Here is a 13,366-nt window from a genome sequence, read left to right on the forward strand (position 1 = left end):
GGGGTTTTCTTCAAGAGCAGTATTTGGATATGATGTGTGTACTGGCTCTCTTAGCCTCCCTTATATCATTTAAGCAGCAGCCACCCAGTGAGGAAATGCTGAACCTTACAAGGTTTGCAGGTGGTCTGGAATTTACCTATTTGTCTTGAAGGTTTTTCTGGAACATGGATGGTATGGTAGTGGTGAGGATGTTGCTGAAAATAATAGCGAGTAACTAAAAAGCTGTTCACTATGTGCTAAATACTGTTATAAGTGGTTTATAAACAGACTCATTTAATTGTCACAAAAATAATACAAGGTAGATGCTATAATTAATGAGATATTAATTTTTATAGAGGAAGGAATATAGCACAGAGAGGTTAAGTAGCTTGACACAGATATTCAGCTAGTGAGTGGTGAAGTCAGGTTTTGAACCCAGACTTTCTGGCTGCAGAGGACAGGGATTTTTGTCTGTTTAAATTGCTGCTATAGTCCATAGTACCTAGAATATTGTCTAGATAGAATAATGTTCAATAAATACTTGTTTAATGAGAGAATAAGCCATTTTGCCATACTGCAGATCCATCCTGGAAAGGGATTCTGTGTGTGGCCCTAACCTAGCACTTTATTAGGCTAGAATATTACTGACTAGATGTTTTGAACTTCCGTTAGACTGCAAGTCTTCTTTGACTGTAAGGGTAAAATAGATGGCAGAGGTGAGGCTGTGCCAGCATTGACCCTGGTTCCTGTGAGGAGGACCCTCTTTGCCTCGCATTGTCAACTCTGGTTCCCCAAGATGCTAGAGATGGAGTCTTTGATGTTTACTTTTCACTCACCCAGGTACATGAGCTTGTTGATGTTTGGTGAAAACGTAGTACTCCTTACCCAGTTTGTGAACTCTTAAACCTTCATGATTATTTTTCTGAAAACCTCAATAGACACATCGGTAATGGATACTACTGGCATTATTTTATGTGTAAGTCATCTGGACTGGCTGGATTTGACCAGGGACCATTTCTTTAAGTATAGTCACTTGAACCCAAGGTAAGACATTTGATCAAGTTTATCTATGGCTACCATTTTATGTAGTTAAGAGGGACATAAGAGGAAGCTTTCACTTGAATTTCCAGGTCTTGGTTAGACAGTGTTATGGCTTGCTTAGAATTAAGCTTCTGTTTCTTGGCCACTGCGTGTGATGGTTAGTTCAAATTACATTGAAAGTAGTCATTTTGACTTTCTGTTTTCTGTTCGTTCCTGAGTCCATTTGAAACATAACTGGATTGGTCAAGTTGGGGAATCTTGAAGGCTAAAGTAGAACAAGGGACTCTTAATTTCATAAGTAATCTATTATATTTCTTTATAACTCACTTTTTTCACTAACCTGGATTACCTGTTAGCACTATATATCTTGAAAAGACTATGATTGATCATTATTATTATAGTAAATAGTGCTGCTTTGTGATAGTGTCTGTTTTCCTATCTTTATTTAACAAAATCTAATTTTTTTTTTTTTGTGCTATGGCAAAAGTAATTCTAAAGAGAAAGTAGAACACTTCAGCTTTAGGACAAATGATGATATTTGGCTGTCATTTTCATCGTAGCTTAAAATACATCCCCTATACTTGTGAAAAAGAGTCTGTTAAAGGTACGTTGTGATGAGGGCAAGACGTTTAGAAAATGCCACACAGAACATGTACATCAGCTGTTTAAGCATAATGGTGAGCCTCAGCCCCCTGTCATAGCTTGGGTCTTGAAATGATCACTGATTCTCAAAATCCACAGGGTCCTGTTTCTGAATATTTAGCCTAATGTACTGTACTACAGGGCATTTGGAGTGCTGTGAGCTATTGCTTGCAAATTCAGATTCCAAATGAGAAGAGAATTCTAGGAGGAAAAGTAAGCTGTCATTTTATACAAGGTTTGAATAAAGATGCAAACCTGAAATATATAGTGAGGTGGAGTTTGAGAAAAAGGAAGCTGGTCTGGTGTCTCTAATGCTTAATTAGGAACTCATTTAGACAGATGAGCCATCAAATTAACAAAGTCAGAGTTTAAACTGAGTAATTGACTTTGGCCTTTCTAAGTCAGTTTTCGCTTACTGTTTGCACATGTAATACTCATTTTAAAAACATTAAAATTTGTACTCTAGGATACAGTTGGTGACAGTATCATTGAAATTCTAGGGTCACATATAAAATAGAGTTGAAACAGTTGGTGGTCAATTATAGTTATCATTTATATTTTTCTTCTGTGGTGGCAGTCCACATTTACTAAAGACTTAGTTTTCTTTCCTCTGAGTAAGTTATAGTAAGAATAGGATATCAGAAGTACCCCCTTCCCATCTTGCTTATTGTTGGTACCACTTATTTGTCACTTAGCATATCCATGCAGTTGACCAGTTAGATGACAGTAGTTGAAATCATGCTAGGAACCTCAAATCCTTTTAACTGTGGATTATAATTATGGCGTAGAGGAAATTGAAAAAGGACAGTTTCACCTAAGACTACATGTTTATAGAGCATTACAATGAAATACAAACCTTTTGGATTAAAGTCATGGAGTACATGACGTAGCTTTATGCCTTAATAACCTGTGTCCTAAGGTGATCTTTGGGATGGGGGAAGGGAGGAGAGGAGTTGTGTACTTGGGAGAACAGTCTGCCACATTGTTACCTGGTTGGTTTGCGTAGTTTGTGTACACCTGTGGAATCCTATCCCACTTTTCACAAAACTCTTTTAGTGAAATTTTATAACTTAATAAAAAAAGAAATCCTCATAATAAATCTTACTCTGTTTAAATGTGTCTGGTTTTTCTGTTTTGGTTGGAATAGGTACGTATATCTTTATAAGGTTGTAATCAAGATGGCAGGCAGTTTTATGTTTTGCTTTCTACTTAGTGTTCTAGGTGCTTTACACGCGTTATCCCATTTAATCCTCAAGACAATTTTAAGAGAGGTACTGTTATTGCTCCTATTTTACAGAAGGTGAAACTGAGTGTGGAGAATTTAAATAAAATCATAATAGTCAGGAAAAAGTAGAGTTGGAGATTCAAATCCAGGTCTGTGTGTTTTGGAAAAGTTTGAACTCTTAACCTGCTAAACCATACTGACTCTTTCGTGATGAACTTTCAAGCCAGATTGTTAAGGAAAATATTGTCTAATTAGTAGAAATTCTAACTTTTCAGCATTTTCTGACTAATTTTTATATGAATAGAGCCCATATTCTTACTTCACTCTTGTAGGAACTGAAAGATGTGGGCCATCGTGATCAGATGGCTGCAGCCAGAGGAATCCTGCAGAAAAACGTTCCAATCCTCTATACGGCATCCCAGGCATGCCTACAGCACCCTGATGTCGCAGCCTATAAGGCCAACAGAGACCTGATATACAAGCAGCTGCAGCAGGCGGTCACAGGCATTTCCAATGCAGCCCAGGCCACTGCATCAGACGACGCCTCCCAGCACCAGGGTGGAGGAGGAGGAGAATTGGCATATGCTCTCAATAATTTTGATGTAAGTTATACTTGGGAGGAAATGTCAGGCTCCTGACCGTTCCTCAAAGTTAACGGATTTCTAGGGAAACATGGTCAAGATTTCTGATGAAAGCTCAGTTTCTACTTTGATTTGTAGTCTTAGTTGAAAGAAATTTTATGAATCATCAGTCTACTTGGTCTTGACTTGGCCTAAATCATTTATCTTTTATTTCCCCTCTGCTTTCTTTTCCCTTCCCTTCTTTTTTCTCTTTTAGTTGTAGTTAAACTTCTGAATTATCATTGTTTTTTAATTGGAGTATAGTTGATTTGCAATGTTAGTTTCTGGTGTACAGCATAGTGATTCAGTTACACACACACACACACACACACACACACACACACTTTTTTTCTTTTTCTTTATAGGTTATTGCAAGCTAGCTATTGAATATAGTACCCTGTGCTATATAGTAGGACCTTTATTGTTTGTCTGTTTTATATATAGTAGTTTATACCTGCTAATCCCAAACTCCTAATTTATCCCTCCCCACCCTTTTCCCTTTTGTTAACCATAAGTTTGTTTTATATGTCTGTGAATCTGTTTCTGTTTTGTAAATAAGTTTATTTGTGTCATTTTTTTAAGATTCTACATGTAAGTGATATCATATGAGACTTGTCTTTCTCTGTCTGACTAACTTGACTTATAACTTCTGAATTCTTTTATGCAGTTTGTGTTTCCTATGAGGTCACTCTTTATTGAGGAGATGAGTTTGGTTCATTTCAACCAAGATTTTAACCTCTTGGTAGGTACGAAGCTGTGGGAGATACAGAGGCAAAGTGCACTTAGGCTTCGCCCTCTGTGGGCTCACAGTCTAGTGGGAGACGCAGACATATCATAAGTAACTATAAAATAAATGCTGTTATCTTGGTCTTGTCTGCCTAGATACACGTCTCTTCTCAATGACTAAATTGTAATATTAGACAAAATTTAATCAAGTGGAAGCAAATTTGGAATTAAAATACTTTCTCAGCATAATGCCATATAATTACGTTTTATAGATGATGCCTCAGATCTGTTCTGTGTATTTATTTTGTGTACATACTACCCTGTATATCAACTCTCATCTTCATTTTTTGATGATATGTTTTATGGTTTTAAATTCCTACCCACAAGGCCTCATGGCTTCCAGTAGATGGCAGCAGTTTAAGATTTTATTTTAAGGTTGTTTTTCTTTCTTTCTTTTTTTTTTTTTAACATAACTGTTAGGTTCATTTTTAAAAGTAACATAAGGGAAAATTGCCTTCCAGGTGGACAGCATCCTTTGAGAATTAGGAATGCTTTGAAGCATAGAATCAATATAATGGAATGCAGTTTTTCCTTGTCTTTATTTTCTTTCCTTTGTCTTACCCCTTTACTTTCCTGAGTAACTGATCCTTGCTGATATGCATGGCTGATATAAAACTTTTCATAAAGACAATGTTAAACCTAATGACCATGGTAGTAGAACTGAATTTTTACTCTGGAGCCTTAAACAGTAAGTGACTTGATAGCAAACTCTTAAGATGCATCTTACAATTTACTGGCACAGTTGTTTTTTTCCCTTTAAATTTGTCACTATTAGGTATTGGCCTCTTGCAAGGCAGTAAGGGTTACTGTTTGCCCTAAACTGAGTAATATCTATCAGAGGCTACTTCGCCTCTTAGGGCTGTAGTGAAACTTCAAATGATGGGGTTGGACTAAATGATTGCAGGCCTGTTGCTGTTCTCTGACTGTATTAAAATTCTGTGACCATTCATTTCTCATTCCTCTTGGACAGAAGGCATTGTGTATTCAGTTTTGCCCAGAGAAATCCTGCAATAACTTAATCTGGTAAGAAAAATGATGAGCTAAAATGTAGGTTAATAATGAAGGTATTGTATGTTCAATTTTGAAACTGATGGTTCTTTGGAAGGGAAAGAAGAAATGTGTACTTATTGGAAAAGGGCAAGCTTTTTTTAAGAAAAAAAACCTTGGCCATTAAATTGAAATCAATAAGAACATAGTCTCTGTAAAGAAAAATTAAAGGCAAAATATTTGCACAGACATTTATTGACGTGAGGATAAATTGTATCAAGTGGAGAAGTTGGAGGGAGTCCTTTAGCTGCTGTCCTGGAAGTGTTGATGTTTGACCTTGTACCTACAGTTTGCTTATAACCTGACCTTACTCATCACTGGCAAAGCTAGATTTAAGTGGAGTCAGGGGAGTGAACGGGAGACAGAGGAAGGATTTATTCTTTTGGGGGCAGTTGTACCTCAGAGCTTTTGTTGGGCAGATTGCCGTCATCTCACGTAGAAAACCTGGAGGTCTTTGAACAAAGTCTCTAATTCAGATACGACAGGATAAATTTGAGACTGAATTGTTTATAAAATTTGATGAGATGTATAAGGTGAGGAAAATAGATTGAAATTGATTATAAATAAATTCCTTTTTGAAACTTTGAGGACAGAATTCAATGTTTTTATTTTTTGGAGTGAAACAGTTCTCATGTCGTAGCAGTTTTATACTCAACATAGAAAAGAAAAAAAAAGCACTGACATTTATAATGTAATTTGTAACATTTGTAATTCTCATTTGGTAACTTAATTTACTGCTACTGTATAGGCTGACCTTTATATGTTCAGATTAAGTAGTGTGAGCATGATTGTAATGTTTGTTTTTGTGGTATCATGCCTTATGTAGACCATGTTCAGCTAGATAGTATTGCTTCCACTGCCTTCTTTGAGAAGTGATCCACCATAGGGCAGCTTGTATAGGATGCCCCTCATCTGCCAAGAAGTGTATCTTTTTTACAGGCATTGGAATTTTTGTGTTAAATCTTGGCATTCCTAATCAACACTTTCCCCACTTCTTGCGTATTGGCGGGAACAGGGATTACACTAACATTCAACAATGCTTCCTTTGCAGAAACAAATCATTGTGGACCCCCTGAGCTTCAGTGAGGAGCGCTTTAGGCCTTCCCTGGAGGAACGCCTGGAAAGCATCATTAGTGGGGCTGCGCTGATGGCTGACTCATCCTGCACACGTGATGACCGGCGTGAGAGAATCGTTGCAGAGTGTAACGCTGTCCGCCAGGCCTTGCAGGACCTGCTCTCGGAGTACATGGGCAATGTGAGTTTTCCAAAACAGATATTCAGTCTGAGGTATTGTAACTATAAATAACAAATCTGTTCTTAGCTCCTTGATTCTATTGGGTGGAGCACAATTTTCCAAGGAATGAGTAAATGGCTTTCTGTCTGCTCCCTTTCTCTCCAACTTTTTAGTTTGAGAAATTTTAAACTTACAGAAACCCTACAATGAGCACCCATCTGCCCTTTATCTAGATTTACCAATTAACATGTAGCTATATGTTCACATTTGTGTGTATAAATATATACACATATACAACCTTTTTTCCTGTGAAACATTTGAAAGTAAGTTGCAGACATTGTGTTGCTTCACTGCTAAATATTTCAGAATGTGTCTCCTAAGGATTGTGACCTTCAATACCCCTAAAATTCCATGATCACATCTAGGTGGCCATCGAATTTTGGGCAAAAGGAAATGCTAGAAATATTCATAGTTGATGAAGTTTTTTAAACGAACCATGTGCCGTGTCAGTTATAAGAGTAGGTAATTGCCAAGTAGAGTATTAGCGAACTGAGTAGTGTTTTTGAATTTTTAAAGTTTATGTTTAAAAACCAGTGCTGTGTGAAATTTGACACCTGACTTTTTCTTGCCATAGAAAAACCTGTAATTGTTGAGTTTCTTTATCTACTGTTAATTCTTTTTTCCTTCCCTAATACTTCTTTTTCCATTCTAGTTATTAATGCTAGTTTAGGGTTACTGCCATTTAGACCTTGTACCCAATATTTTACTCTGTGAAAGGAAAGGAATAAATTTAAATAAAAATTATATAAAATGATTTTAAAGGGAAGAAGGTTGATGTAGAATAGTTCTCACTAGTGATTTTTGTCTGTTTAATAGTTTTCAGGAAAAGATCTTTGGTGCTTTCTTATTTGTTCCTTTGCCATACATTTTGTTTGTTCACTTATATTCCTATATAAGTGAATGTATAATGGTGAGTCATGATGGAATTCATAGGCTGAAGCTAAATGCCTTCCTGTGTTTATCTTGTTTCTAGCACATTGTGAAATTAGTGAAGCATTTTTGAATTTTTTTAAGCCATTACCATGTTTTGATCCTATACAGTCTACCTCAGAAAAATGAGATTATAGAGGCTTAGTTAAATCAAATGGAAAAAGCAGTTGATAAGTCACAGTGAAAATATGGGACACATTTAAAAGCCCATAAAAAGCATGAAAATCAGAAAATATAAAAAATGGATAATTTGAAGACTGGCTCACAATGTTGGAGTCGTAAACAGGGAAACAGAGGACTCATGGTATGTATGTGGATCAGTTATCTACTATCATGTGCCGTGCTGAAGTGGTACAAAAAGTGTCCAATGTATGATTGGGAAACCACTTTAAAAACAGACTTTTGGGGGAAGAATATGTGAAAAATCTGTTTTCATTGCTCCATACTAGAGCTTCCTTGCCAGTCGTAAAGGTATTCCTTGAGTCTTGGGGTTGGCCAGATCTTGAGCTAGTCATCACTGATATGAGCAACCTATTTGCTCCCCAGAATGACAGACAAATGCTACTTTATGTTTTGTGCCATGGATGTAAGTAAATGTGGGAAACACTCATTTATACTGAAGAAATGGAGACTATAACTGCACTCATAGATAACATTTTATTATGTAAGTGAAAACTAAATCATTGATGTTTGGCTGGAATTTAAGGATCATAGGGGTTTTGGAAGAAATTATCTGGAGATTCAAAAATATATTTTAGAAGGTGATTTCTAAGCATATTCCTTCTAAAGATAAACATATTTAGTTTCCTTGTATTGACTTACATAATAGTGAGCAGGCTAGGTCCTGTCAGAAAACAGTGTGGCTGGGGAGGGTATAGCTCAGTGGTAGAGCGCCTGCCTAACATGCACAAGGTTCTGGGTTCACCCCCAGTACGTCCATTAAGTAAGTAAATAAACCTAAACAAACAAACAAACAAAAAAGCAATGGAGTTAGGATAAAGGGGGCAGATAATGCAGCACACTTGAAGAAAGCTTAGAATGATGAAAGGGTTTACAAGAAGCAGAGTCAACTGATACATTTTTGCTTATTTCTGATGCATTCAAGAACATTTAGAACCTCCAGTGACAGTCACAATTTAACTGGCAGTATCTGCCTGTCACTGCGTTCATGTTGAGTATGTGTCAGCTGCAAAGTAGTGTGCTGGGCACTGTGTAATCAGGAGGAATGGGGCACCAACCTCTTTCTACTGAAACATGCAGGGTTTCTGTAGGACATTTATTGGTAGTGCCATCATAGATTCCACTAAGATACCATAGGGATTGTAAGGAGGATGAGATTATTTCTACCTGGGAAATCCGGAAGGATTTATGAAGTATTTATTTTGATGATCTTTGCATTGAGCTCTACCTTGATTTAAAAAGAAAAAGAAGATTCACGTTGTTTTGATTATTTCTTTTGAAAAGTATTAGTCAAATGATGGTATGTGGAGAATTGGGACAATCAGAATTAATTAGAACTGGTTCACTATTTGGACCCTGGTAACAGAAGAAGGCTCACATGTTTTTACTTTTTCATTTCCTGGATTCTCTCAGTAATGTCATTATTTTGATAGATAAATACATCTTAAATCTTATCGTAATCTCAAGTCTTCCTTCTTCATCCTCTCTTGCCACTTACTAGGTTATACTGGTTTTTCTTCTACGGCAGTGATTCTTAACTTTGGATGCACATTAGAAAACCTGAGGAACTTTAAAAAAATCTCGATGTCTAGGTTGTACCCAGATTAAGTCATAGTTACTGGATTGAGTTACTGGTGTCGGTATTTTTAAAAGTTCCCCAAGTGATTCCAACTTGCAGTTAAGGTGGAGAAACTGCTATGATGGTTTATTGCATTTGTCCTTTTCTGTCTCCACTGCCATTGCCTTACTTTATAGGCTCTACTCACTCTCTCTATTTTCAGTCTGTTCTGCCTGCTCAGGCCAATCTGAGCTCATGCTTCCAGTTAAGACATCATTCATTATGTTTTTGAAACTCCCTTCCTACTCTTTTAAAGGTAACTTGTTCTCCCTTCAAGGCCTACATTCCCCCGCCCATCTCTTTGCTGAAGGCCATTTCATACTGCACCATTCTACATTATTTCTTTGCTGCTTGAGTTTTGCACTCAATTGTTTACTTCCTTGAATTGTTGCTTAATTGTATCTCCTTTATCCATGTAATTTCTGCAGCTAAGTTTTAAGCTTTTGAAAGATGGGAACTACTTTTAAAATATTTTTTCACGGTCTCGTATAATACTAGAAGAGGTACTCTAAGTGCTTAACGAACTCATGCCGACGTAAGAGAATGAATAAAGTTAATAATTTTGGATATTCATGGCACTAAGGATACATTAGTGAAAAAAACAAAGATCCTTGCCCTTTTTGACCTTACATTCTAGAGGGTTTGGGAAAGGAGGCCACGGGTGGTTTACTTCCTGTAGATCTTTAAATATACAGATAACATTTTTGGAAAAAATTAAATCAAGTACTTCTAAAACAAGCAGTGAGTGAAAGCGTTATCAGGGTGAGGGCCAGTCTCCTTTTAAAAGGCTCGAAGGGCCAGGAGGCCAGCAGCCTTAATGCTTAACCACTTGCATTGTGGTTTGAAGAGTTGGAAGTAGTCTCGGTTCTATTGCTAACTATGATGCTCTGAGATACTAATGTTAAAAGTAATGCATTTGACCCTTACTTACTTAACATGGATATACTGCAGATGCATGACAGTAGAGGGTTTTTGACCATTCGGTGGATCTTTTTAGTTTCACAAATGACTTCCAGGTTGCCTTGAAAGGAAATGTGGTTAAGTTTAATTTGTTCCTGCTCTATCAGCCCAAGGTTGCTTTGTCTGTGAGGATTCTAGAGAAAAAAACAGCTTAGCTGGGTGTAGTAAACTTCAAGGTTTAAAGGTGAATGGATTGAAATTAAAATGAAACGTAATTGAATTTGAAAAAAATTGTTGCCACTTTGTGTAATTTTGTGGGGGTTTTTGCATTTTTTAAAATTGAAGTATAGTCAGTTTACAGTGTTGTGTCAGTTTCTGGTGTACAGCATAATGCTTCTCTTGGACAGTTCTGACTACTGGATAACCAACCAACTAAGATGAGTAGATAAGAGTTGAGCATCAACTTCTTTGTTGAATATCCAGAATGGTACAGTCACATACATGGTAGCTATTATAGCTTGTATTTTTTATAGCTAAAACTAGTTTTAGGGAGAAGAAAGTTGGTACAGCTTAAGACCTGGTGAAGGTGATGTTACTTAAGGTTAAATTTTATCTTTGTTCTTGCCCAGAAACATTGGAAGCAGTGGTTGTAGGATCCTGTAAGAGTAGTGCAGTAATTGGACATTTTTTTTGTATCAGACTGGGCCTGTCATTTGAGGGGTTTGATTATGTTAATATATCAGGTATAAAATTTTTATCTGATTTGGATAATAGATATGGAATGTATGAGTAGAATGCAGTTAATGTTCACTCTTGAAGATATATTGTTATTGCAGTGAAGGGAAGCACTTAATCTAGATGCTAATCTCTTCTCAGTTTTGGAAATGCTTTCCTGGAACCAAAGGTTCCTAGCCTAAGCTTCCTAGCCTTTGAGATACTCTTCGAAGAGCCTGTTACTGCATTACTTTATGGCTGTGTTTTCTCATTTTCAAAATTGGAACAGGTTAATTTTTTCTGATTATAAAAGCTCTGTGTTCATTATGTATCACCATTTTTGGTATATAGAATTCCAGCTTCATACTGTATATGTGTATAACGACACACGTATCTATTTTTTTCTTACTGTTCTTTTTTAACACAAAAATCAGGATTATCTGTACCATTACACAGCTTACCATATGTCAGCCATTGTGCTAAGAGACATCCATTATTACCTGTTTGACTCCCATAATAACCCTTATTCAATTGTTACTTGCTCAGAAATACATATGCCTACAGCTAAGATATGAACTCGGATCTCTCTGACCTAAAAATCTGGACTCCTACTACTTCTGTCATTGTGCATCTTTGTAAGTCAGCAAATATGATTTTACATCATCATCTTTAGTAATCATGGAGTTTTTCATTGTATAGCTTTATACATGAAACATTAATGGCATTTATAAATGAAGTTAAATATTTCACACTAAATAAGATAGATCTGGTCTGGTATAGCTGCTTGAAATGAGCTGAACAAGAAAGCTCCCAAGCTAGACTCTGTGGTGTTACCTGAAGATCATAGATGTTTCAGTTGGCTCTGTGGTGTGCAGATAGAGGGCCTGAGTTCTGTTATACAGTATGCTATGATTTCCATCTTTGTGTGAACCTTGGGTTTCCTGCAATAGACTCTTACTTCTATTGCTAGTACATGGCTATCCTTGTCCACAAGCATAGCTGTACTTGCATATGATTTTATTGATTTGTTACTGTAAGCTTTTCTGTGAACTCTCTAGCATATTTGGGAGAATTTAGGTATAAATAGTTGTTGCATTGAGTGCAGAATTTGAGCATGCTTCTCTTGATAGCAGCGTTTATTTAATTGAGAAACCTTATTTGTCAAAAATTGTTATTTTCTTGTGGTGTGAGGTGAGAAGTTTAGAAGAACTTAAGTCTGAGGAAGATGACTCATCTCAGTTATATTTTGTGTTGCTTAGTAAATGGTTCGAGGTACATGGAAGTTCTTTACCTTTTATATACAGAAAGATGCATATATTGGACAAAATGGCAGCAGTGGAGTGGTCTGAAATCTGGATGATGGAGCAGACCCAGAAGCCTGCAAAGTGTCAGGCTGCAGATGCGTAAGGTTTTTGCCTACATGAGATTGCTGCTAGACTGTCCTTGGTGTTACTTTATGCTCTTTAGATATCAGGCAGGCGTGAAAAAATTTTGTATCTAAAAGATGTTTGTGGATTAAAAAATTACCCCTAAATATATCAGAATATTAGTAATTGTCACTAGGTGGTGAGATAGTAGGGTTTATGTTTTCTTCTGTATTTTCCACCACATTTTTGACAATGTTTCTTATGGTCATTATGACACAAAGTTTAAAGACAAACTTAGCCCCTAAATTTTTCATGTCTTGAATTTATAGGTTTTGTTTATAATCATATGCTGTGTTTATTTCCAAGGTACTATTAATATGGGGAAATTGAAGATTTTTCACCTTAATAAAGGGATTCATCTTTTTCAGGTAATGATTTATTCAAGACTAGTTTGATTGAGGTGAGTTGTGTATGTGGGTTTTCGGTTTACTATAGTACTCACTTCTAGCAGGTCTTGGTCGGAATATAGCCAGTTATTTCTGTGATAACATTTGTATTATCCTTTTCTTGAAAAAAAAAATACACACACACACACACACATATATATATCAGTGATTTTTGACTGTGGAAGTATAGAATTATAAAGTTCAGAATTTGGAAGTGACATTAGTTATCTAGTATAGTGGCTGACAAATTATCGTTCTCAGGAAGTCTCGTTTGCCATCTATTTTTGTAAATTTTATTGCAACACAGCCACGTCCATTTGTTTACTTACAATCTATGGCTGCTTTCCATTGCACTGGCATAGTTGGGTGGTTGTGACAGAGATGGAACGGCCCCCAAAACCTAAAATACTTTCTTTCTGGCCCTTCACAGAAGTTTGCTGAACCCTAATCTGGTCCAGCCAACTAATTTTTTTGAAGGTTTTAAATTGCAAATTCAGTTTCTCTTAATGGATATAAGGCTATTTAGGTTACATATTTCTTCTTGGATAAATTTTAGAAGTTTGTGGCTTTTAAGGAA

General features: G+C 36.4%; 1 protein-coding gene across 1 annotated transcript in view; it reads left to right on the top strand.

The window, feature by feature from the left end:
- Positions 1–13,366, top strand: part of CTNNA1 (catenin alpha 1) — a 154,234-nt gene that overhangs the window by 51,924 nt on the left and 88,944 nt on the right. Inside the window, exons 6-7 of the mRNA XM_074360744.1 lie at positions 3,220–3,489; positions 6,392–6,595. Of these exons, the coding sequence (XP_074216845.1) occupies positions 3,220–3,489; positions 6,392–6,595 (474 nt within the window). The remainder of the gene's footprint in view (positions 1–3,219; positions 3,490–6,391; positions 6,596–13,366) is intronic.

The sequence above is a fragment of the Camelus bactrianus genome, chromosome 3, assembly GCF_048773025.1.
Source record: "Camelus bactrianus isolate YW-2024 breed Bactrian camel chromosome 3, ASM4877302v1, whole genome shotgun sequence".
Lineage (NCBI taxonomy): Eukaryota > Metazoa > Chordata > Mammalia > Artiodactyla > Camelidae > Camelus > Camelus bactrianus.